Source organism: Symphalangus syndactylus, chromosome 20, assembly GCF_028878055.3.
Source record: "Symphalangus syndactylus isolate Jambi chromosome 20, NHGRI_mSymSyn1-v2.1_pri, whole genome shotgun sequence".
In the NCBI taxonomy this organism is placed as follows: domain Eukaryota; kingdom Metazoa; phylum Chordata; class Mammalia; order Primates; family Hylobatidae; genus Symphalangus; species Symphalangus syndactylus.
The window spans coordinates 18,938,177-18,963,821 of record NC_072442.2 but is presented as its reverse complement, the minus strand read 5'-3'; the positions used below and the strand labels follow the sequence as shown (position 1 = coordinate 18,963,821).

The 25,645-nt window shown below is 51.2% G+C and overlaps 2 protein-coding genes across 5 annotated transcripts in view; both read left to right on the top strand.

Moving 5' to 3' along the window:
* Positions 1–6,980, top strand: part of VMP1 (vacuole membrane protein 1) — a 139,617-nt gene extending 132,637 nt beyond the window's left edge. For all 4 annotated transcript variants that reach the window (XM_055257860.2, XM_055257861.2, XM_055257862.2 and 1 more), the window contains 2 exons: positions 4,675–4,777; positions 6,155–6,980. In XM_055257860.2, coding sequence (XP_055113835.1) covers positions 4,675–4,777; positions 6,155–6,298 — 247 coding nt within the window. In that variant the 3' untranslated portion in view covers positions 6,299–6,980. The remainder of the gene's footprint in view (positions 1–4,674; positions 4,778–6,154) is intronic.
* Positions 6,981–7,102: 122 nt separating this feature from the next.
* LOC129470250 (TBC1 domain family member 3G-like) lies at positions 7,103–25,483 on the top strand. The gene is made up of 16 exons (XM_063628513.1): positions 7,103–12,604; positions 13,407–13,559; positions 13,837–13,906; positions 14,069–14,151; positions 15,261–15,483; positions 15,955–16,035; positions 16,488–16,595; positions 16,928–17,037; positions 18,289–18,337; positions 18,863–18,983; positions 19,698–19,792; positions 20,178–20,249; positions 20,713–20,812; positions 21,182–21,334; positions 22,316–22,754; positions 22,795–25,483. The coding sequence occupies exons 3-16, from the start codon at positions 13,838–13,840 to the stop codon at positions 22,904–22,906; spliced, it is 1,815 nt and encodes a 604-aa protein (XP_063484583.1). The 5' UTR covers positions 7,103–12,604; positions 13,407–13,559; position 13,837; the 3' UTR covers positions 22,907–25,483.
* Positions 25,484–25,645: the final 162 nt, after the last annotated feature.

Below are 25,645 nucleotides of genomic sequence, written 5' to 3'. Positions count from 1 at the left end.
TGTGATGTACTCTATCAGCTAAAATGTATTTATCAGCTAAAGTGTATCTCTTTTTAAAATTATTATGGGTACATAAAGTGTATCTCTTAATGGACTTACAATGGCAAATTATTTACCTTTTCAAATTATTTTGAAGGGAATCTGGAATTATTATTTCCAGTCCCTTCCTCATTCCCCTAAACAACAAAAACATTATACTCTTTCTAACATTTGGGTCTTGGTTCTTAATTTTCTCTTAAATAATGGCTTGACTATGGCTATCCCTGGTAGATTTAAATGACAACTTAGAGTACTGTTTTTTATTTTCGTTTTTGTTTTTGTTTTTGTTTTGTTTTGAGACGGAGTTTCCCTCTTTTTCCCCAGGCTGGAGGACAATGGCGCACTGCAACCTCCACCTCCCGGATTCAAGCAATTCTCCTGCCTCAGCCCCCCGAGTAGCTGGGATTACAGGCACCCGCCACCAAACCTGGCTAATTTTTTGTATTTTTAGTAGAGACGGGGTTTCACCATATTGGCCAGGCTGGTCTCAAACTCCTGACCTAAAGTGATCCGCCGCCTTAGCCTCCCAAAATGCTGGGATTACAGGCGTGAACCACTGCAGCCGGCCTTGTTTTTGTTTTTGTTTGAGACGGAGTCTCACTCTGTTGCCCAGGGTAGAGTGCAGTGGCATGATCTCGGCTCACTGCAACCTCCGCCTCCCAGGTTCAAGCGGATCCTCCTGCCTCAGCCCCCATTAGTAGCTGAGATTACAGGCACGTGCCACCATGCCTGGCTACTTCTGTTTTTTTTTGGGGGGGGGGGGGTGGGGGGTTTGTTTTTTTGTTTTTTTTTGTTTTGAGACGAAGTCTCGCTCAGCTGCCCAGGCTGGAGTGGAGTGGTGCGATCTGGGCTCACTGCAACCACCGTCTCCCGAGTTGAAGCGATTGTCCCATCTCAGCCTCCCAAGTAGCTGGGATTACAGACATCTGCCACCAAGCCCAGCTAATTTTTTTCTTTTTTTTTTTGAGACAGAGTCTTGCTGAGCTGCCCAGGCTGGAGTGGAGTGGTACGATCTGGGCTCACCGCAACCACCGTCTCCTGGGTTCAAGCGATTCTCCCATCTTAGCCCCTCGAGTAGCTAGGATTGCAGGCACTCGCCATCATGCCTGGCTAATTTTTGTATTTTAGTAGAGATGGAGTTTCACCATGTTGGTCAGGCTGGTCTTGAACTCCTGACCTCAGGTGATCCACCCGCCTCGGCCTCCCAAAGTGCTAGGATTACAGGCGTGAACCACCGCGGCTGGTCTAATTTTTGTCTTTTTGGTAGAGACAGGGTTTCACCATGTTGGCCAGGCTGGTCTTGAACTCCTGACCTCAGGTGATCCACCCGGCTCGGCCTCCCAAAGTGCTAGGATTACAGGTGTGAACCACCACGGCTGGCCTAATTTTTGTCTTTTTGGTAGAGACAGGGTTTCACCATGTTGGCCAGGCTGTTTTGTTTTTTTTGCTTTTTTTTTTTTTTTTTTTTTTTTTTGAGACAGAGTCTCACCCTGTCGCCCAGGCTGGATTGCAATGGCATGGTCTCAGCTCACTGCAACCTCCACCTCCTGGGTTCAAGCGATTCTTCTGCCTCAGCCTCCCGAGTAGCTGGGATTACAGGTGTGTGCCACCACACCTAGCTAATTTTTGTATTTTTAGTAGAGACAGGGTTTCGCTGTGTTGGCCAGGCTGGTCTCGAACTCCTGACCTCGTGATCCGCCCACCTCAGCCTCCCCTGGTGCTGCAATTACGTGCGTGAGCCACTGCACCTGGCCAGAGTACTGTTAAAGTGAAAAAATTGATTTATGAAAAGGAAAGTTCTTATAAATAGCAGTTTTCTTTGCTTTTTTTTTTTTTTTTTTTTTGAGACAGAGTTTCACTCTTGTTGCCCAGGCTGGAGTGCAGTGGCATGATCTCGGCTCACTGCAACCTCTGCCTCCCAGGTTCAAGAGATTCTCCTGCCTCAGCCTCACTAGTAGCTGGGATTCTACGCATGTGCCACCACGCCTGGCTAATTTTGTATTTTTAGTAGAGACGGGTTTATATTTGTTATATTCATGTCATTTATTTCTAGTCTAAATGGATGAGCTATTTGCATTCCCACCTGTAATATATAAGGAAAGATTACTAGTCTGCCTTCCTAATACAAGTCCACTTAAAAGTCAGGGCCAGGAGCGGTGGCTCAGTGAGAGGCTAGTCTGAAGGTAATGAGTTCTCTCGATTGTTCACAGCATCTTTGATGTCTGTCACAGGTCTTCTGGTCTGATCAGTGCAGTATTCACATTTATTATATATGTCTGTTCAGGCCTTTTGTACATCCTTCAGTATTCATTAAAGAATCTTTCTTTTTGAGGCAGGGTCTCTGTCACCGAGGCTGGAGTACAGTGCAGCCCTGAGCTTCCTGGGCTCTCACTGTAGCCTCCTGAGTAGCGGGGACTACAGGCACATGCCACCATCCTCAGCTCATTTTTGTATTTTTTGTAGAGACAGGGTTTCAGCATGTTTCCCAGGATGGTATTGAACTCCTTGGCCTCCCAAAGTGCTGAGATTACAAGCGTGAGCCACCTTACATGGCCTAAAGGACCTTTTTAACAACTTCACCCCTCACTGATCTCTCTTTTCTCCCTCCAATTCCTTCAGTATGTATCTTCTGTACCAAAAACTTTAATATTGAATTGTAAATTATTTTGTTCACAGATCAGTTCGTGTGTGTGTGCGCATCTGCCTATGTTTTGAATCCAAATCCCCATAATTGATTTTAAGTTCCTTGTGGGCAGTTTGGTTTTTTTTGGCTTTTTTCCCAGCAAAAGGAATCAATTAAGTATTTGGTGACTGATAAATAGGATTAAAGAAAAGAATCAGCCACAAGTTAGGGATATGTTAGCATCTGATAAAATATAATAGTAAAAACTCTTCTATTCCTGCTTTTTGTTATAAAAAGCAGCAAGGAATTGTTCTAGAAAAGAAGTGAAGGCCAGGCGTGGTGGCTCACACCTGTAATCCCAGCACTTTGGGAGGCTGAGGCAGGGAGATCACGAGGTCAGGAGTTCAAGATCAGCCTGGCCAAGATGGTGAAACCCCATCTCTACTAAAAATACAAAAAAATTAGCCAGGCATGGTGACAAGCGCCTGTAATCCCAGCTAGTTGGGAGGCTAAGGCGGAGAATTGCTTGAACCCGGTAGGCAGAGGTTGCAGTGAGCCGAGATCGCACCACTGCACTCCAGCCTGGGCAACAGAGCAAGACTGTGTCTCAAAAAAAAAAAAAAAAAAAAAAATGTGAAGTGAGGCCAGGCGTCCTGGCTCACACCTGTAATCCCAGCATTTTGGGAGGCCAAGGCGGGCAGATTACTTGAAGTCAGGAGTTCGAGACCAGCCTGGGCAACATGGTGAAATCCCGTCTCTACAAAAATACAAAGATTAGCTGAGCGTCGTGGAGGGCGACTGTAATCCCAGCTACTTGGGAGACTGAGGCAGGAGAATCACTTGAACCCGGGAGGTGGAGGTTGCAGTGAGCCGAGATCGCGCCACTGCACTCCCGCCTGGGGGACAGAGCGAGACTCTGTCTCAAAAAAAAAAAAAAAAAAAAAAAAAAGAAGTGAAGTGAATTTGAGTCAGTATACTTAATAGGACAAGCATTAGGCAGTGTTGCAAGTACATATTGGAATCTCTTTGGCTGGCTCTAAGAAAGAGTTTGAACTTATTTATATCCTTAGCCCTATGTGACAGATAAGAAACTAAAAGGTACAGAAAATAGAGATGTTTGATTTTTCTAAGTTGCCCCAAGCTACCGTTTTTAAAAACGCCTGCAAGCATGTCTAAAACAGGAGCCTGTTAGCTACAGTTGCCAAACCGGTTTAACAGCACTGCCTCCATGTATTCTGGGTGAGAAGGAGCTCCCAGTACATAAATTTATCAAAGATCACTATCCCAATCATCTCAGAACAAGTTGTTACTAATGTACTGGAGTTTCTGTGCAAACCGTCTACCATAAACCATGAAAGGATTCAAAGTTCATAGTTCCTTCTTTGTTCCTTTGTTAATCACTGACTTCTGACTAGTGGGAGGTGCCTCCCAAGCTTGCTAATGCATTCTTTTTGGATAAGGATGACGCACAGATTGTCCTAATAAGGACTTAGATTGAGAAAGACCGCCCCCTCTGAGAAGAGGGGACAAGTCAGAGAGAGGGCGGGCAGTTTCTTTTTTAACTAGGGATGACACAAGCATAAGTCATTTCCTTATTAATTGGTTCAAACCAGTTCTTACAGGAACTGGTGGTGATAAATGTGGGACTTCTGAGAAGTCATTCATTTTATTCTTTGTGCCACACCAGAGTACGGTATCAGCTGAGCTGGCCTTACTCTGAGGACTAACTCTTTTGCTGGAAGCGGTTCCTGATTTACAGCTCTTGGTTTCTCCCAGACACGTTGGTGGGAGAGATTTTGCTTTTTAACGGGTTGTTAGAAGAAGTAAATTTTTTTTTTTTAACTAAAAAGAGCTCACAGAATTTCAGCAGTTCTCTGATTTTTATATTTTATTCCTCTCCTATCCAATCCCTGCCTTTTGAGTCCAGGTGGTAAGTGCATTTTCTTTAACGTTTTTCCTGCTTTTCTTCCCAAATGTGTCTTTTTCTTTGGGCTACTGTACCCTGCTTCCAGTGCTGTCCCCGGCATAGGTCCATCTCTGCAGAAGCCATTTCAGGAGTACCTGGAGGCTCAACGGCAGAAGCTTCACCACAAAAGCGAAATGGGCACACCACAGGTAAGACTTTAATCCGGTTTCTTCTCCCCTCTGGGAAGTTTCGGGCTGAAATTACATTCACAGCTCTCACTCACATTTTTAGGCAAGTAAGTGAGGTTGGTTTGCCAGTGTCCTTGACAGAAGTTGAGTGTCTGTGTATGCTCTGCTGGGAAATTTGTCTTTGTCTTAAACTAGAAAGTGTAACTTCTGTACATCTTCTCCCAAAAACAAGGGTAGAGCCAATGGAAAGTAATGGTTCTGTTACATAGAATGAGTTGTTGCCTTGATCTTAAATGATGTATTTGGTAGATATACTTCCCAAGTGGATTAAAAAGTTAAAACTTACAGCATAACAAAGTATTAGACTTACTGAGGTGACTTGAATATCTCCCTTTGATTTTCACTCTATTTTTCTTTTCACCCGTGGGAAAATGATAATTTTTTAATAAACCAAGGCTCTTACCATAGCTGAACTTTAAAACTTAGACTGTCTTTTCTGTAAACGATTCTGAGGCAAAGGGAAATGACTAGAAGAGGATGAGTAAGCAATAACCTGAAATGGGAAACTCGAGGGAAGCACAGTTTTGTTTTGTTTGGTTTGGTTCATTTTTTGTTTTCTTTGGGTTTTTTTGAGACGGAGTTTCGCTCTCGTTGCCCAAGTTGGAGTGCAATGGCGCGATGTTGGCTCACTGCAACCTCCACCTCCCGGGTTCAAGCGATTCTCCTGCCTCAGCCTCCCAAGTAGCTGCGATTCCAGGCACGCGCCACCACACCAGCTACTTTTTTGTATTTTAGTAGAAACAGGGTTTCACCATGTTAGCCAGGCTAACCTGACCTCAGATGATCCGCCCGCCTTGGCCTCCTAAAGTGCTGGGATTACAGACGTGAGCCACCGCGCCCGGCCGGAGCACTGTTTTTTTAATGGCCTTGCACCTTCTTGTGGACCTTTGCTGCCCTCAGTTGACCAAACATGACATCAGAAACAGATACATTTGTGTGTTTTAAAAACAGCTCCTAATACTGGAACAGAAATATTTAACTGTCCTGACAATACTCATGAGTATCTGCATGGCGACTTCAGAGTTGAGTTTAATCAGAGTTTATTCTTAGGTCCTAGTAGAAGAGCTAACCTCACACTCACCCCATTCTAAACTATATGATTCAACACTGATTTTACATCCAACAAAGTGAAATCTTGATAGTTGGGTGTAAAAAGGACAGGAATGGAGATTTCAGAGTAGCTGCGGTTGCTTACTTTTCATTGTTAATTCTTTAGGTTTTGTAAGTTACACACTTCAGGTTTTCATTATTTTCCTTAAAGCATTATAGATGATCCTCTTTTTACTACTGAACTAATGAAGCCTTTTTCATTGCATTGTTCTGCATTTATTTCTACAGGGAGAAAACTGGTTGTCCTGGATGTTTGAAAAGTTGGTCGTTGTCATGGTGTGTTACTTCATCCTATCTATCATTAACTCCATGGCACAAAGTTATGCCAAACGAATCCAGCAGCGGTTGAACTCAGAGGAGAAAACTAAATAAGTAGAGAAAGTTTTAAACTGCAGAAATTGGAGTGGATGGGTTCTGCCTTAAATTGGGAGGACTCCAAGCCAGGAATGAAAATTCCCTTTTCCAACCTGTATCAATTTTTACAACTTTTTTCCTGAAAGCAGTTTAGTCCATACTTTGCACTGACATACTTTTTCCTTCTGTGCTAAGGTAAGGTATCCACCCCCGATCCAATCCACCTTGTGTTTTCTTAGGGTGGAATGTGATGTTCAGCAGCAAACTTGCAACAGACTGGCCTTCTGTTTGTTACTTTCAAAAGGCCCACATGATACAACTAGAGAATTCCCACCACACAAAAAAAGTTCCTAAGTATGTTAAATATGTCAAGCTTTTTAGGCTTGTCACAAATGATTGCTTTGTTTTCCTAAGTCATCGAAATGTATATAAATTATCTAGATTGGATAACAGTCTTGCATGTTTATCATGTTACAATTTAATATTCCATCCTGCCCAACCCTTCCTCTCCCACCCTCAAAAAAGGGCCATTTTATGATGCATTGCACACCCTCTGGGGAAATGGATCTTTAAATTTTGAGACAGTATAAGGAAAATCTGGTTGGTGTCTTACAAGTGAGCTGACACCATTTTTTATTCTGTGTATTTAGAATGAAGTCTTGAAAAAAACTTTATAAAGACATCTTTAATCATTCCAAAATTGTGTCTGTTTTCTTGAGCGTTTTGATTTTTTACTTTTCGCTTATATCAGCTGAATGGCAGCCTTGCCTAATCCACCTACAACAAGAATTTCTTAAGCCTTCTTTTATTTGCATGAGAGAGCCACTACCAAGGCATGTTTTGTTATGCTGAAACTGGGCTGCTGCATACTGCTAAATGGCACCTCTGGGATTGGCCTACCTGGGGATTTCTTGGTTCGTGAAAACAGGAGAGGAGAGAGATCTCATACAAGTGAAAGGATACTGGAGAGAGAAATTACCCATTTCTAAGAAAAACCACACTCTGTTGTATCTGTGTTAATGTTTTCTAGCGTGTACTCTGGTTTCAACAGACACAAATTTATATGTAACCCAGTTTTCTTGCCTTTCTGTAAGTGTTTTATTCTTAATGTGATTTTTTTCCATCAGGATGTTTTTGATTCAACTTGTTCATTTTGTTTTGCTTGGGAGGAAAATAATTTTACTTTTTTCCTTTAGGAGCACTATGAGCATTATGTCAGAATAGAATAGAATTGGGGTTCGATCTTAACAGGCCAGAAATGCCCAGTTTTTTGGTTTGTTTTTGTTTTTGTTTTTTTATCAAATCCTGCCTGAATGTCTGCTTGTTTTGCCTACCATCGTGACATCTCCATGGCTGTACCACCTTGTCGGGTAGCTTATCAGACTGATGTTGACTGTTGAATCTCATGGCAACACCAGTCGATGGGCTGTCTGACATTTTGGTATCTTTCATCTGACCATCCATATCCAATGTTCTCATTTAAACATTACCCAGCATCATTGTTTATAATCAGAAACTCTGGTCCTTCTGTCTGGTGGCACTTAGAGTCTTTTGTGCCATAATGCAGCAGTATGGAGGGAGGATTTTATGGGGAAATGGGGTCAGTCTTCATGACCACAAATAAATAAATAAAGGAAAACTAAGCTGCATTGTGGGTTTTGAAAAGGTGATTATACTTCTTAACAATTTTTTTTTCAGGGACTTTTCTAGCAATATGACTCTTACTTGACCTTCTTTGAAAAGCATTCCCAAAATGCTTTATTTTAGATAGATTAACATTAACCATAATTTTTTTTAGATCGAGTCAGCGTAAATTTCTAAGTCAGCCTCTAGTCGTGTTTCATCTCTTTCACCTGCATTTTATTTGGTGTTTGTCTGAAGAAAGGAAAGAGGAAAGCAAATACGAATTGTACTATTTGTACCAAATCTTTGGGATTCATTGGCAAATAATTTCAGTGTGGTGTATTTTTAAATAGAAAAAAAAAAACTGTTTCCTAGGTTGAAGGTCTAACTGATACGTTTGACTTATGATGACCGTTTATGCACTATCTTTCAAATGAATTTGCTTTCAAAATAAATGAAGAGCAGCTGTCCTTCTTTCCTCTTTTAAGTGTCCAGCTGTGGCATGCTCAGAGGTTCCTGCTGGATTCCAGCTGGAGTGGTGTGATACCCTTCTTTTTCAGCTGTTGGTGCCTTCCTTCTCGGATCCACCAAAGTGGAGACAAATACACGATCTCAAAGATACACAGTACCTACTTAATTCCAGCTGATGGGAGACCACAGAATTTGCAAGTGGATGGTTTGGTATCACTGTAAATAAAAAGAGGGCCTGGGAATTCTTGCGATTCCATCTCTACTTTGTATAAGTCTCATTTTGTGCCTTACACATCTGCAGTATTTATCATGTTCCAACTTGGTGACTGTCAAGCAGTGCAGTACATCAGCAGTTTATCACTGAAGAGCTGAGGAATACCTCCCTTAAAACAGACAATGTCGGCCGGGCACAGTGGCTCACGCCTGTAATCCCAGCACTTTGGGAGGCCGAGGCAGGCAGATCACCTGAGGTCAGGAGTTTGAGACCAGCCTGGCCAACATGGCGAAACCCCATCTCTACTGAAAATACAAAAAATTAGCCGGGCGTGGTGGTGCACGCTTGTAATCCCAGCTATTCAGGAGGCTGAGGCAGGAGAATCCCTTGAACCCAGGAAGCAGGTTGCAGTGAGCCGAGATGGCACCACTGCACTCCAGCCTGGGCGACAGAGCAAGACAAAAAAAAGACCATGTCACATGAAAATGTGCAATGTCCAGTTTTCCCATAGTTTTCTGTATTGTCTGTATGCATAATCTGGAGTATGAGTCTGGGAAGAAAGAGGTGTTTAGTTTCATTTGGATAGTGGCCACCTCTCCATTCCCTACAAATGCTAGAATGAAGTTTCTTTTTTTTTTTTTTAATTTTGTATTTTTTTGAGACAGAGTCTCGCTCCGTCGCCTAGGCTAGAGTGCAATAGTACAATCTTGGCTCCCTGCCACTTCCGCCTCCCAGGTTCAAGCGATTGTCCTGCCTCAGCCTCCGGAGTAGTTGGGATTTCAGGCACCCACCACCATGCCAGGCTAGTTCTTGTATTTTTAGTAGAGACGGGGTTTGGCCATGTTGGTCAGGCTGGTCTCAAACTCCTGACCTGAGGTGAGCCACCATGCCCACCTAGAATGAAGTTTCTTTTTTTTTTTTTTTTTTTTTTTTTTTTGAGACAGAGTCTCGCTCTGTCGCCCGGGCTGGAGTGCAGTGGCACGATCTCGGCTCACTGCAAGCTCCGCCTCCTGGGTTCACGCCATTCTCCTGCCTCAGCCTCTCCGAGTAGCTGGGACTATAGGCGCCCGCCACCACGCCCGGCTAATTTTTTGTATTTTTAGTAGAGACGGGGTTTCACCGTGGTCTCGATCTCCTGACCTCGTGATCCGCCCGCCTCAGCCTCCCAAAGTGCTGGGATTACAAGCGTGAGCCACCGCGCCCGGCAGAAGCGTCAGTTTTTGATGGATGCTTGAGCCCAGGAAGGCAATAGACAAGACATCAAGGTTCACCGGAAGAGACAACAAAAATGCAGTGAGGAAGGGCAGTAGTCAAAGGTTTTATGCTCCACGAGAAGGGGTTCTCAGGGCTCTAAGCAGCAGGCAGACTTTACTGCATGTGTGGTTAGGTGATGGCGACCTACAGTTTTCACTGGGAACTGGGATCAAGAGTAACTCGACCTCCTACTCATGCACGTCTCTGTTTCTTCGCGTTTTCTGTCTCTCTTCCCATCTCTCTCCCTCCTTATCCTCTCAGCCTCCTCTGTCTCTCTCCCCATCTCTCTTCCTCTCTCTCATTCCCTTCTCATCCCTCTTTCTCTCTCCTTTTCCAGTTCTCTCTCCCTCCTCATCTCGCTGCATGCCACTGTTCAGGCTCCTGGGGCTCCACGTGGATGGGCGGACACGGGGCTCCTAGGCTAATTCTCACGGCACAAGCACAGGGCTGCAGGACCTTCGTCCCCCACCTCCCAGCACCCTTAATGAGAGGTGTGGGGTGTGCCATGCTCTCCTGGGTGGGTACCACACTCTCCAGGAAGCAGAAACTGCAGGACAAAGCTGGCGCAAGTGACATGCCCGCGTGGCTGCCAGCTTCCATCTTGGGATCTGCTGAGGCCAAAGCAGAGGACACCTGCCCAGGACCCACCCTGCACCAGGGTGGGGGTAGGGGTGGGCTTGGCGGTGGGAAGGGCGATGGGAGCAGCCACTGCAAAGCAGTCCCTGGCTGGCTTCCTGCCCTGCACCCTGTCACGCAAGGCCTCTCCTCCCACCCCCACCCCTGCCCCTCACCACCTCTACCCCTAGGCTGTCCAGATCCAGGCTCCAGAAGTCTCCCAGGATCCAAGAACTAAGGGCAACCACTGGGCTCCGCAGCCCCCAGTCCATGAGTCAGCCGCCCCTCTGCATGCTGACAAACCTTGGCTGTCACTTATCCTCCACCCCAAACCAGCCCCAGCCCCATCCTGCTGCAAGCCTGTTGGCTGCTGGAGAGGCCGGGCTCCTTTCCTCTCCCCGAGCCTGCCTGATATGCTTTCTGGATCCTGGAGAAAACTGACCCACTATTCTCATGCTGGTGCAACTTATTTCAAGACCTCAAAAAGCTGTACCTTTTGAGCCAGTCTTTTTTCTTGTCTCCACTTGCTAGGGCTGTCATTGGGACAGTCCTAGAGGGTTGTGCCAATGGATGAGTGGATGGATGGACAGTAGTCCAGGGATGATGTCCCTGTCTGTCCTGAACCCGGCCCTTCCTCCAATGAGAAGTCTTCCTGAGTGAGTATATACAGTCATCCCTTGGTATCCATGGAGGATTAGTTCTAGGGTCCCCAGGAATGCCAAAATCCATGGATGCTCAAGTCTCTGATATAACATGACGTAGTACTTACGTATAAGCTATGCACATCCTCCCGTATACATTAGACCATTACTAGATTATTTATGATATGTAATACAATGCAGATGCTACATAAATGGTTGTGATACTGTATTCTTTAGGGAATGATGACAAGAACAAAGTCTGCACATGTTCAATAGAAACATAAACATCCAATTTATTTTCTGAATATTTTCCATCTGCTGTCGCTGAATCTACAGATGCAGAGCTCCTGGTTACGAGAGCCAAGCGTGCTTTGAGAGTCGGGTGGGTGAGGTTGCTAATGAGTACAGGGGAGCAGGTGTTGATCAGGAGGGCCCTGCACTGGGGCATCTGGACGTCCTGCCTCAGGACTTGAGACTCCAGTTGGATGGCACAGGCAGACTCAGCCCAGGTCAAAGCCCTCCCCTTGAAGCTTCATTTTATCGCGAGCTCTTTCTGGCCCCTGGAATTTGGCATCCTTTAGGCCCTGGGTGGAAGGACAGATGAGCCAGGTTTTAGATAACATGTCTAGAAGAGTGAGCCCCTACTGTGTGCCCGGCACTTTCCCCACAGGATCCTCTAGCTAGAATAGCCAAGGGTCATGGAGAGAAATACCCAGTTAAAATGTCAGAAATGAAAAAGCGATACCATTAGAGACGCTCAAAAGACCATTAGGTAATAGTATTAGCATTTGTATTCTGAGATCCAACAGCAGCAGTCACTTCCCTCCACCCCTATGTGTATCCCAGGACCACCCTGGGCGGGGAGGGCTGAGGTTAGGGAGCACCCATGGATGCTCTGATGCCGGCCCTGGGCCTCGGGGGTGACAGTGATGAGCAACTGGGTGCACACATGAGTGGGGCAGCCGGGCCTGGCCAGAGAAGCAACACACACGTGCACAGACGTGTTTACCCACGTACGCGTGTGCACGCACGTGCACAAACACATTGCAGGCAGGCATGTTGACGCCTCAGGCAGCGGAGGACCCTGACTCTGGGCCCTGCTGACCCGGGCAAGGCCCCATGGTGATGCGTGCCATGACCTCAGAATGCCACTGGTGCTTAGCACCTATCCGCTGTCCAGCCTGCCTCTGTGTTCTACGGCAGTTACTCACAGGCAGTGGTGTTTGTGAGCGGCAGTTTTCTGGTTTTCTCCCTGAGAGGCATACATAACCCAGGCCAGCTGATCAGAATCAGGTGAGTGTGACCTGCTCTCTTCCCTCCAGGCTGACTTGGGGACAGTGGCTATGGTATGGGCGGTGTTGGCCTCTGGGCAGCTACTGACGAGGAGGGTCATCCCTAAGCACTCAAAGGAACCCCTTCTACACTGCCTGTGTAGATGATTTTCTCTTTCGTCCTCACGGTGGCTTCATAGAGTGGGTGCTGTTCCCGAATGTACCCATTCGACAGGTGAGACGTCTGGGGTCAGAGAGACGATAACCGGCCCGAAAATCCAGACATGACCCTGGGTTTTGCTCTCAGGCCTGCTGTGTGCCGTGCTAGACTTCAGGCCTCAACCCTGTGACCTCCCTGCTCGAGATCCCAAATCTGCCCAGATTTCCGATCCCGATGGGGCAGAGCCTGGCCCTGGCAGAGACACTGGGATGGATCCACTGTGGGTGGGGAGGAGGGAAGGGTCCTCAGAACACACCTGGGGCCTAAGCTGGGTCCTGATGGTCACTGTGGGACCCACTGGACACACACGGTCCCTTGTCTGGGAGTGGCGTGGGGAGCCTTCTGCCCTTGGGCAGTTGTGGAAAGTGAAGGAGCCCTGGAGGGCTGGCTGAGGGGAGACTATCTTCCCTTGTGTTCAAAGGGGTCCAGGCACTGGGCTTCTCCCCAAGTATTTCTTATTCTGTCTGGCCTTGCTTTCCTTTTGCCCTGAGTACTCTCAGGAGGGACAGTCCATCTAGATGTTCTCCAGGAGCAAGGACCCACTGTTCTTCATCAGTGACCCAGGAAAATGAAGACCCTCCTATAGGGACAGCTCAGAATGGTGGAGTCCACAGTCCCTCCCCGAGAGATGTGGTTTCCATGAGCGCAGTGGCTGCTTTGGAGACAGTAGATCATTTTCATCCCCAAAACCAAACACACTCCTGCTCAAATGGCGTTATTCCTAAAGCAGCTTCACTGGTTAGACAGAAGGGCCACAGTAGCCCAAGTGATGAGCGAGGTAGAACGGAGCAGTCAGGAGAGATCTTGTTCCCCATAGGAAACTGGGCATCTCTGTGGCCCTGAGTATCCCAGGAGGCTGATCGTACAGAGACCTCTGGTGCCTGACCCCAGTTCGCATCCACAACCCCGGAATAGCCCATCACAGGCCCTTCACCTTGGCAGGTGGATACCATTCAACCTGCAGGGGCAGGTATGTGCCCATTTCATGGCATAAGGGGAAAACGGGATTCTCTGTCCAGGTCCCACTCTTCTCGAGTCCTTGGGAAGATGCTCACCCCTGCTTGCAGCTTCAGACTGCAGAGACTCATGGAGGTGTGGGTCACGGGGTTTGGCCCCTTTTTACCAGAGTGCAGTGGTGGAATGAAGGTTACACAACCAACCAGCATCTGGGAGCCTGGTGGGAGCGCTTCAGGTGTTCTCTGAAGCTGTCGGGTACAGTGTAACCTTTAGACAATTTTGTCTCACAGGATGGACGTGGAGGATGCGGATAGTTGGTGGGTGAAGGGGCGAGAGGACATCATCAGAAAATATACAAAGGTACAGTTCGGTCTGCTTCTTGGAGGGAGGCCTCTTCCAGTGCGCCCTGGTCAAAGGGTCCTGGGTTCCCTAGGAGCACAGGGCAGGGACGGGTGGCCAATACCCCCAGGCCCTTGCACCCTTTACCTTGGACCCCTCACCAAGGCTCCCTCTGGGTTACAGGGGCACCGAGCCGGGCTGCCAGAGGACAAGGGGCCTGTGCCTATCGGAATGTTCGAACATGTGGATCCGTTTGGGATTGTGCAGTGAGTCCTCTGTGCTCCCCTCACCCCTAAAGCATCTGTCTCAGCTCAGGGATGGGTTTGCTTTTAGAAAGGCCATTCTGACACAGGACATGTCTCGCCAGCTCGGGTCAACCTCCTTTCCAGGGTCAGAAATCCCCCCTGGCTCCCCTGCAGGTCCAACCCGAGGTTGTTGTTAGGCCAGAGGTGCAAGGCCCATCTAGGGAGCCGGTGGGAATGGAGACTGGGCTAGGTCAGGCCCCTGGGCTCTCAGCAGTTCTGTCGGCAAGTCAGCACAAGAGGAGCGGGGCAGCCCGAGGGTCTGGCCCTGTCTACCAGGAGACAACCCCAGTGAGGTCCAAGGGTTGTGGCCACAGGGTGAGGAGACACCTGGCCCAGCCTCGGGGCTGTTGTCCAGCAGGTCTCTCAGAGCCCACCTGCCCCTGTCCTCCCCCATTTCCCTAGAGCTACAGCCCTCACTGTCCCCATGGGGAAAGGGAAAAGGCGTGGGGACAGTCGGGGCTTTGGCCCTAAGAGAATGGGGGAGAAGATGGGCAGGGCCCCGCTCTGGGCATCTCAGGGTGAGGCTGGGGAGGCAGCAGGGCTTGTGGCTAAAGACCCTGGGTCTGGTGCTGGGAAGGGATCTGGGGCCAGGTAAGAGGAGCCCAGCCTGGAGCCCATCCCTCAGGGATCAGAGGATGGAGAGACAGCGGATCCCGGGGGACGTAGGGTGGGAGGGAGCTGATGAGCCGTGCCACTTCTGAAACGCAGGGTGTGTGGCTCAGATGCAGGGAGAGGCAGGTGGATGCTGGGAGGTCAGAGCCTGCAAGAGCCTTGGGGCTGTCAAGTGGGATGGGCCCCTGGTGCACCCAGAGTACACCGGGCGGGTCTCAGGGCAGCCTCCCTTGACCCTGGCGGGGTGATGTGGTCGATCCCTGAGGGATTCCTGTCAGGGCCCGGTCGCCCACCCTGGGCAGCCCCCATCCCATCTCAGGGCTGACCTTTCTCAGCTCCAGCAGAAAGCACCACCTCGAGTCCAGGATGGGCAGCCCCATTGTGCAGCCTGACCACCCCCCACGCCAGGGGCCCCGGTAACCCCGGCCAGGCTGTCCCTGCACTCCTTCTTCTCCCAGGTCCTGGCCCTCCTGGGAGTCAGCCCCACAGGAAGGCCCTTGTCCTCCCTTCCCTGTGGCTTCTCCCGGGCTGAGCCCTGAGCTGGGTAGGGACAGTGCCAGTCCTTTCTCGGGGTTGGCTCCCAGGCTGGGGCGGCTCCAGGCCCTGTGCAGGTCCTCAGCTCTGCCTGGGTTGCCTTACAGTGAGACGAAGCTGCCTCCTCTGACTGCGCGGGAGGCAAAGGTAAGAGCCTGATGCATGGAGGGGCTGATCCAGGGATATAGGGATTGGGCGGGTGGTCAGTGAGGCAGAGGAAGCAGCTGGCCTGGGCGGTGGCGGGTGAGGGCAACACTGTCACTGGGAGGGGCAGCAGAGACCTGACCCCAAGTTGACTTAACTTTGGCAGTTTGATAAAATTCCAAAGTGAGAACCACAGTCCTGGCTTGGGGGTGGCTGCCCGCTTGTGTCAGGAACCCACCTAGAGGCTGGGACCTAAGACTGGTGTGTCTGTGGCCTGAGGATGGCACATCCCGGGGTCCCAAAGCCAGCCCACTGGTGCTCATTTGCTCAAAGGCTGTCAGCCCTTAGGGTCTGCCCTTCCCTGGCTCCTTCCAGCTGGGTCCCACCAGGGCTCCAGAGCCCAAGACCCAGCATCCACGGGCAGCTCTGGGAAGCCCAGCAGCTCCACTAACTCCAACATTCCTCATTTGACAGCGAATTCGGCGGGAGACAAGGAGAAACAGCAAGTGGCTGGAGATGCTGGGCAAATGGGAGACGTACAAGAACAGCGAAAAGGTAATGTGTGGAGGGAGAGGCCCCCAGAAGCACTCTCTGCAGAGACAGGGGACAGGCACCCATGGCTGTGGCCTGGCACCGTCAGCCTCTCAGAGGGCGCGTGGCACACTGTCCTCACCCAGAGGACTGCAGGCCTGGTCGCCAGATTGCCTGCCTGTTCGTGCAAGCATCACCTTGCTGGGAGGGAATCTGAATCTAGGGCTGGGACCACCTGGAGCTGAAGGCTAGGGATGCCCTGGTGACCCGAAGGAAGAAAAAGGTTCAGATCAGAGTTTTGACTCTGAGTGTCCATCCACTCTTTCAGTCCTGGGAAGGGAGACCCTGTCCCAGCTCGATCTCACCTCTACTGAGGAATCATGGGGCCAAAACCGACAATTCCCAGAATCCCCGGGCTCTGGTCCTCACTGGGGTCACCCCGTGGCCTGTAACACCAGACTGTTTTCTGCCCACAGCTCGTAGATCGCACATACAAGGGGATTCCCAGGAACATCCGGGGCCAGGCATGGTCAGTCCTCCTGAACATTCAGGAAATCAAATCAAAAAACCCCGGCAAATACAAGGTACACTCAGCCAGAGCACAACAAACGGGACAGGCCGTGTCAGGGGCCCAGGTCTCTAGCTGGAGGGAACATCAAACCCACCCTGGGGGGCATGGGGGAGGATGGTCAGATGCACATCCTGGGCATGGATGGTGGCATAGTCACCACAGACAAACTCGGCTCTGGTGACCCTCCCTGGCTTCAATAACAAGCCAAAAAGCAGCTTTCTGCAGAAGGAAACCTTCCTTCTTTCCTTCCTTCCCGAAGTGCTGACTGTGGGCTGACTGCCATTTGGGGCAGGGAGTCTTCCATGTGTTCTGAGGCTGCTTCCTCCTCTTGGCCCTGCCCTACAGCTCATGAAGGAGAAGGGCAAGAGGTCATCTGAATACATCCATCAGATCGACTGGGATATTAGCAGGACTCTCCAGAACCATGTCTTCTTCTGGCATCGGTATGGAGCCAAGTAAGGCTACGGGAGCCACAGGGTCCCAGCGGAGATGGGGTGAATGAGAGGGATGGGGACTTCCCCGGAGCAGAAGCCAGGGTCACCCAGGAGGGATGACAGAGCCACCAAAAGCTCTCCTGGCCCAGGGAGCAGCAGGCACCATGAACCGAGCACCTCCCTGGTTCCAAGCCCTGGGCCAGGCTGGAACATGTGGGGCCGGAACCCAGGAGGATCCTGAGGAGACAGAAGACAGCAAAGAAAATCATGCACAATGGTGAAAGGTGCTCTCCCTGACCCACGGGGACCCGTGGTAGGACCTACGGGAGGGTGGCAGGATGGAGGGCCCATGAGCCTACCCAGACAACACTGACAGCACCAAACGCTGGGAGAATTATGGGTCCTGGAAACTCTCATCCAGGTCTGCTGGGAACATGACACGGCAAAGCCACGTTGGCAGCCAGTTGGGCAGTGGCTCAGAAAGCTCAATGGATTTGAATCAAGTGTCCCCAAGGTGTCACAGATATTGAACCCACTGATTTGGAAACTGACATCCACATGAAACCTGCATGCCAGGTTCACTGCTTGATTCACCGTCACTCACACACCGAGCCTTCGGGGACGGCCTTCAACACGGGCATGGGGAGAGCAAGGCTGGTCCTCCCTTCAAACGGAAGACCCAGCGAGAAAAGGGAACGAGCCAGTGATGCCCGCACGGACGTGGGTGGATCCTAGATGCATTTTGCAAAGGGAAAGAAGCCAGACCCAATAAGCTACCACAGTAGGATTCCCATTCCTAGGCCATTCTGGAAAAGGCCAAGCCACAGGGACTGAGAAGCAGTCTGGGTGGCCAGGGGCTGACGAATCGGGGGGAGGCTGGGTGCGTAGGGGCCACTCTGGAGGCTTGGAGGATGAAGGAGTCACTCCAGGAGGGGCTGGAGCGGTGGCCGGGAGACTCCGCACATTGGTTTGGAACTGTGGAGGAACTGTACACCCAGAGACTGAACTGGCGTGTGTGCAAACTGAAAAAAAAAAAAAATCATTCAGAGTGAAAAGGATCGGTCAACGTACTGTACAACTGGGCTATTTGCATGTCACAGATGTGGCTTTTACTGAAACATTTCTTCAACAGTCTCAGGCCCTGAAGAGCTCACTGCTTTTCTGGTGAATCATCTGAACCTGAAATGGGATTTGTCATTAGGCTTTGTAGACAAAGTGAAACTAACAGCATCTGCACAAACCAAACCATAGCCCCCTTTCTCTGTTTCCTAGGCAGCGGGAACTCTTCTACATACTCCTGGCATATGCGGAGTATAACCCGGTGAGTATTCCCGGCAGTGAGGTTCCTGGGCCCTATTTCCATATTCACAGGAGTGGGTGTCTGGTGGGGGTGTCGTTGCTTCTTTTAAAGTTGGTATTTGTGACCCACCAGCTTATAGGAGGTAGGATTCCAGCTCCCCGCTGGCATAAACCTCCAAGCAAGGGGATGGTCTCAAGGGGTCAAGCTGAGACACAAAGGAGTTGGGGCCTGGACTCCTGGTGTCACCTGGGCCTGACCACCACTTCTGAGAACAAGAAATGACGCCCTCCTCCTGGGGCTGCCCCAAAGCCTGGGAGCTTGGCAGCGTCACACGCAGGATGGTGGTCTCAGGAGACATTTTGGACAAGGTGCTGAAGTGCCTGATGGACTTGGCTCTTGTCATGAAATGATTTTGCATCCTGAGGAAGCCTCTTCTTCAGAGGAAGCCTGTCCAGTCACCTCTACCCTCTCCAATGACATGAGTCCTCCCAGGTGACCTCAGCCCTCCCAGCTGATGTCCTTCCATGGTGACTCTGGCTCTTGCAGGAGGTGGGCTACCACATGAACCTGAGCCGCGTCGCCGCCTTGTTCCTCCTGTATCTGCCTGAGGAGGACGCATTCTGGGCACTGGTGCAGCTGCTGGCCAGTGAGAGGCACTCCCTGCAGGGTAGGTGAACAGCTGCCCCTGGGGCCTCACGCAGCCAGACCCGGGGACGGCCACCGTGGCCAGGTGATCTCGGCTTTCAGCCAAGGCACCCTCCTTGTGTCGCCGGCTCGTTGGGAGCCTTTAGGACGTCTCTGCTGAGGGTCCCACAGGAGTCCGCAGCTGGCCCCCTACAGCCCAAGTCAGACACCTTTCAACCCCATCAGCAGAGGGCATCTCATCCTCCCCGTGGCCACCCTTTGTGTCCCGGAGCCACCCCCTCTGGCTCTGATTCTGTGCAGCTGACTCTCCCCTCCCTGAGAGTCCTCCTGCCCTCCAGCTGCCGGGGCTCCCGCTGCCCTTGGTGCGCACGAATGGGCCGACCAAGCCCAGGTGGCAGCATCTCCCCATCCCGTGTCCCCTGGCCCGACCCCACTTCCAGGAGATGACCAGGAAGCCCAGTACCCACACTGTTCTGGCCGCCCTGTTGTGGCCTCAAAGTCAGGCTTGCCCCTTCTGCACCCTGGCCCAGGAGGCCTCCAGGGGAACCTCCAGCCAGGCTCCAGGGAATGTTCCCGCCCCACCTCCCCAGGGTAAAGGCCGCAAGGTGAGGTCACCAGATGGGAAGGTGGGATGCCTTGGGGTTTGGGGGCTTCTCAAGCTGCCCAGCTCTTCCCGCTGATGGCTCCACATCTTGGGGGAAGGCTCTGATTTCATGATGGGCTGGGGGCTTCTCAGGATTCCACAGCCCAAATGGCGGGACAGTCCAGGGGCTCCAAGACCATCGGGAGCATGTGGTACCCACGTCACAACCCAAGACCATGTGGCATCTGGTGAGTTTATGGTCCCCTCGGCTCTTCCCCAGAGGCCCTGCATCCCGTGGGGCTGGAGGAGCAGGGGGGCTGGAGCCCCTCGTGGGGCTGGTGACTGGCTGAGTCCCAGCCAGGGCCTGACCTGGGATGCCGGGTTCTCCATGGGCTGAGAGTTGGTTTCCTTTCCTGCCCTGGAGGAGACAGAGGCACAGGGATGGGGCCCCAGCTCCCGCAGAGCAGGGCAAAGGGCAGTGTGTCCACCGAGAGTGTGGGAAGGGGACGGTGTCACGGGGAGCCCCGGACACTGCCCAGTGTTCTGCACTAGGCATAGGTTCTTCAGAGGCCCTGGAAGAGGGAGGTTTTTAGGGCAGCCCAGTGGCCTGAGCACCTCTGTTGCTCCCATCAGGACCAGGACATAGACGCTGGTCTATGGGGGCAGCATCTCTTGTTAAGCTGGCTTCTCCGGACTTTAATGAAGGTAAGGTGGCATAGGGAGATCCTGGCTCAGGGGCCCTCGTTGCCCTGCAGTGCCCTGCTTCCTCAGTCCAGCAGTCTGGTTCACCCCCAGCCCACAGGAAGTTCAGGCGGGTCCCCGAAGGACACGCAAGCAAAACCCTCTGCCTAAGAGGGGTCATCCCAGGGCAATGGCTGGGGCTCAGGCCCAGCCTCATGGGCAGACTGGGCCAGGACCCGACTTGAGAGGGCTCAGGGAAGCCTCAAGCGCTGGGCAAGCCCCCCTCTCCAGGAGCCACATCTCCACTCATATGAGTGCCCCCCATGAGGAGCTGCAAGACCTTGCCTGACCCAGTGTCCTGGAGGGCCCAGGCGACGCTCATGGGGAAGGTCACTGACTCTGGGGACTGAAACCCCAATGGGCGCAGCTCGAGCCACCAGCCCCAGCCTGGAAGGGCCAGGTTCTCCCACGCCTGCTGTCTCCATAGATCTCTCTCGGGCTGACCCTACGCCTGTGGGACGTTTACCTGCTACAAGGAAAACAGGCATTGATGCACATGACCAGCATTGCGTTCGAGCTGTGGCAGAGTAAGTCTACGTGTGCCTAATGGGGCCTGGGGAGCCCTGGGGTCAGACCCCAACTGGCCCGAGGGCAGCTTCCTCACACTGTCCTCACGATCCCCTGTTCTGGCTCAGAGGGAGGTCTGGCCAGGTGGGCCGGGAAGGGCACTGTGACACCGAGCCCATCCCCCACATGACCCAGATGAAAGTCAGGAGTGTGGCGGGCACTTCCCTGTCCAGGTCGCCCCCCAGTCACAGCCTCCTGTGCACATCTGGACCCCTGGGGTGGCCACAAAAGGATCCAGCACCACCTAGTGAGAGGCTGAAGTGGCCACGGGGTACGGGCTGGCCCCCTCCCAGGGAACTCTTCTGGCCTGATGTCCACCCTGTCCCTAGAGCGCCTCAAGGAGACCTCCAGTTCTGGCCTGTGTGCTTGCTTTCGGAGCCGGTTGTGCTGTCACTGGGCCAGGGATGATGACACGGTGCTCAAGCACCTCAGGGCCTCTGTGAACAAACGAGCGAGGAAGCAAGCGGACCTGCCACCCCCAGGTGGGCTCCAGTGCCATGTCCCCTCCCATGTCAACCCTCTGGGGCAGTCAACAGTGGGGGAGGGCCCGGGACCTGCAACCCTACTACCTGGGCCTTCCTCTTCACCTTTTCTTCCTCCTCTTCCTCCTGGACTCTAAGAAAGTACAGGAGGCCCACCGGTCCTCAGGGCAGGCGCTCAGTGCCTGTGTACTGGACGTGTTGTGCACGCAGGAGGGGGATGTGGGCAAGACCCTCCCTCAAGCCCCCCCCACTTTCCACGGTGTCTCACTCTCCCCCTCACAGGGCCCTCAAACTTACTAGAGGAGCCAGACCCATTTGTGGGAGACCCCGCCTCTCCCTGCAAGCACCCACAGCCTCAGAGAGTAGCAGAGGCCCCTCACTCCTGCACGCTCCTCCAAGGTTGCCAGGACAACAAGCCTTGAGCCAGGGAGACAAGGGAATTGGGGGTCCCTGACCCCCAGAGCATTCAGGGAGAGGGCACAGGCGGGACCCCGGGCCCAGAGCCAGAGCCAAGAATTCAGTCCGATGTGGGAACAGTCAGTCCTGGCATGGACTGGGCAGCCCAGGAGGGCAGAGGGTGACCCACGTCCGGGCCCAAAAACCCACTGCAGAGACGGGTCCCCATGTGAGGTGGCAAGGGGCTGGGTGACATCCAAGGACCCTCCCACCTGAGTTCTGACTGAGGGCCGTATCCCAGGCCCAACAGCCCTGGGACGAATGTGTGTGGCAGGAAACCCACAGCCAGTCCCAACCCTGGGGGCAGTCCCAGGAGCCACCCGCCATGCCACGACATCTTCCCCACGCCAGGCAGCACACACCCCTCCCTCTGGGATCAGCAGACTACAGGCTTGTCCTCAGTGTCAGGCCACGGGGGCCACACAGAGACCCCGAGGACTACAGAGACGCAGGCAGGTGGGGCCCAGCCCGGAAAGGCCTGCATGGGCTCCCTGGAGACGCTGACCACGTCTGTTTTCCTTTCAGCCAAAGCCGAGCAAGGGTCCTCGGCACCCGGGCCTGTGCCGGCTTCACGTGGCGGGAAGACCCTCTGCAAGGGGGACAGGCAGGCCTCTCCAGGCCCACCAGCCCGGTTCCAGCGGCCCATTTGGTCAGCTTCCCCGCCACAGGCACCTCATTCTTCCACACCCGGTCCTGGTGGGGCTGTCCGGGAAGACACCTACCCTGTGGGCACTCGGGGTGTGCCCAGCCCGGCCCTGGCTCAGGGAGGACCTCAGGGTTCCTGGAGATTCCTGCAGTGGAACTCCATGGCCCGTCTCCCGACGGACCTGGATGTAGGGGGCCCTTGGTTCCCCCATTATGATTTCGAACAGAGCTGCTGGGTCCGTGCCATATCCCAGGAGGACCAGCTGGCCACCTGCTGGCAGGCTGAACATTCTGCCGAGAGAGTGAGATTGGTTTTCGCGGAACTGGACAATGTGGGCATGGACTTCCGGGCCCTGCAGTGCACCCAGCACTGATTCCGACCAGGACACCTCCTTCGCAGCTAGGGAAGAGAAGCAGTGCACTCCCACCTCAGGGCCTTATTATTTAGTTAATAGGATTGTACTCATGTGACATTTCTCAATTTTTTTAAGAGATAAAGTCTCACGCTGTCACCCAGGCTGGAGTGTGGTGGTGCAATCATGGCTCACTGCTTCCTGGAACTCATGGGCTCCAGCAATCCTCCTGCCTCAGCCTCCTGACTAAGTGGGACTATAGGCACACGCCACCGTGCCTGGCTAATTTCTTTGACTTTTCTCTAGAGACTGGGTCCACCCACGTTTCCCAGGCTGGTCTCAGACTTCTAGACTCAAGTGAACCTGAACCTCCCGCCTCGACCTCTCAAATTGCTGGGATTATAGGTGTGAGCCACCACACCCGGCCTAAATTTCTTACGTGCCATGCTACTACAAAACGTCATTATGAGGGGCAGCAGGATGGAAGGTGTAGGAGGACGCTGTAGTGCCTTTACAATATTTCTGTATATCTAAAATCATTTCAACAGGAAACATTTATTTCAAAACGTGAAGGTTTTGACGACACCATGAGCCTGCCTTTGTACTTTAAACTCATGGAAGGAGAACCACCTTCACATTTTGAAATAAATGTTTCCTGTTGAAATGATTTTAGATATACAGAAATATTGTAAAGGCACTACAGTGTCCTCCTACACCTTCCATCCAACCTCCCCTCATAATGACGTTTTGTAGTAGCATGACACATAAGAAATTTAGGCCGGGTGTGGTGGCTCACACCCGTAATCCCAGCAATTTGAGAGGTCGAGGTGGGAGGTTCAGGTTTACTTGAGTCTAGAAGTCTGAGACCAGCCTGGGAAACATAGGTGGACCCAGTCTCTAGAGAAAAGTCAAAGAAATTAGCCAGGCACGGTGGCGTGTGCCTATAGTCCCACCTAGTCAGGAGGCTGAGGCAGGAGGATTGCTGGAGCCCATGAGTTCCAGGAAGCAGTGAGCCATGATTGCACCACCACACTCCAGCCTGGGTGACAGCGTGAGACTTTATCTCTTAAAAAAAGATTAAGAAGGGGGTACAATCATATTAACTAAATCCTATTAACTAAATAATAATGTGAACTATTATCTAAGGTTATGAAGATTAGAATTATCCCATTTTTGCCTAACTTCTCATACCTGTCCTAAGATCCCACCTGAGACTCACTCTCTGCCTTCAGCTCATGTCTCTTCAGCTTCCTCCACATGGTCCAGCAAACACACACCTGATGAGCTGATTGCTCATACACAAGGATAGACCTGTGGGCAGCGATTTTCAAATTTATACAGTAAATGAATTTTCCATGGTGTTCCGGAGAGCACTCTTTGAGAGACACTTTGACAGTGGATCTAGGCCTCAATATCCATCAGCTGCTGTAGCTTGAATTTTGTTCAAGCTCAGTGAACACCTGCTCTGCCGGGTGCATGTGAAAGGGGCAAGGATGAGTAAGCTGCAGATAAAGAAGACAGGACACAGAGGGTCTGTCTAAGCTCTATCCCCTGCCTTCAGCACTGACGGATCCAATCCAACTCTTAGGCAATGGTGGCCACGTGCTGGGCCAGCCCCGGGCTCTGAGGATCTGACAGTGAGTGACGCAGAGCCAGGCCTTGCCCGTGGGGAGCTCTCCAGCATACATCTCCCTCTCCCCTCCCAGCGCCCTGCAAAGCAGGCGTCAGTGCCATTGTTAATGCACAGAGGAGGAACCTGACTGTTAGAATAGATAGTAAATCCATTTAATAGTAATCATATTGTCCAGAAAGAATGAGGCATATTTATGTGACATGGGAAGATCCACAACTAATGTTAAATGGTAAAAGATATAAAATGTTATGCCCAATAAAATACTTTCTGTGAGAGAATATATGTTAATTTATGCAAGTGGCATCAATGCCATTGTTAATGCACAGAGGAGGAACCTGACTGTTAGAATAGATAGTAAATCCATTTAATAGTAATCATATCCAAAAAGAATGAGGCATATTTATGTGACATGGGAAGATCCACAACTAATGTTAAATGGTAAAAGATACAAAATGTTATGCCCAATAAAATACTTTCTGTGAGAGAATATATGTTAATTTATGCAAGTGGCGCCAATGTGGAGGGTTTATGCTAATTTCATTATACCTCACAGACAGAGCTGGGCTCTCCCACTCATTATCTGTGTGGCCTAGGGTAAGTCATTTAACTGCTGTAAGCCTCAGCTTCTTCATCTGTCAGGCAGTGATACTCTGACTACTCTGCAGGGTAACTCTTGAGATTTAAGCGTGATCATCTCAGAATATGCCTGGCAAACAGTAGGAGCTCAGAACTTGATGTTTTTTTCCTACAGCAACTGCTGTAGGGGATAGCAGCTAATGCAAGAGGTTGGTAAATCCTTATATATATCAAATATTGTAGAAACATAACTACATGCTCCTATTTTTTCAAACCCTCCCCTCACCCTTTTTTTTCCCCTGAGACAGAGTCTCGCTCTGTTGCCCAGGCTGGAGTGCAGTGGCGCCATCTCGGCTTGGCTCACTGCAACCTCTGACTCCTGGGTTCAAGCGATTCTTGTGCCTTAGTCTCCCAAGTAGCTGGGATTACAGGCATGTGCCACCAGGCCCAGGCAATTTTTTTGGTATTTTTAATAGAGACGGGGTTTCTCCATGTTGGCCAGGCGGGTCTCCAGCTCCTGGCCTCAAGTCATCTGCCTGTCTCGGCCCCCCAAAGTGCTGGGTCAAACCTCTTATACCCAGTAAAACAGCCTCACTGGGTCAATGGATATCATGTGGCTGCCTAACATTTTTACTTTATAAAAGGTCT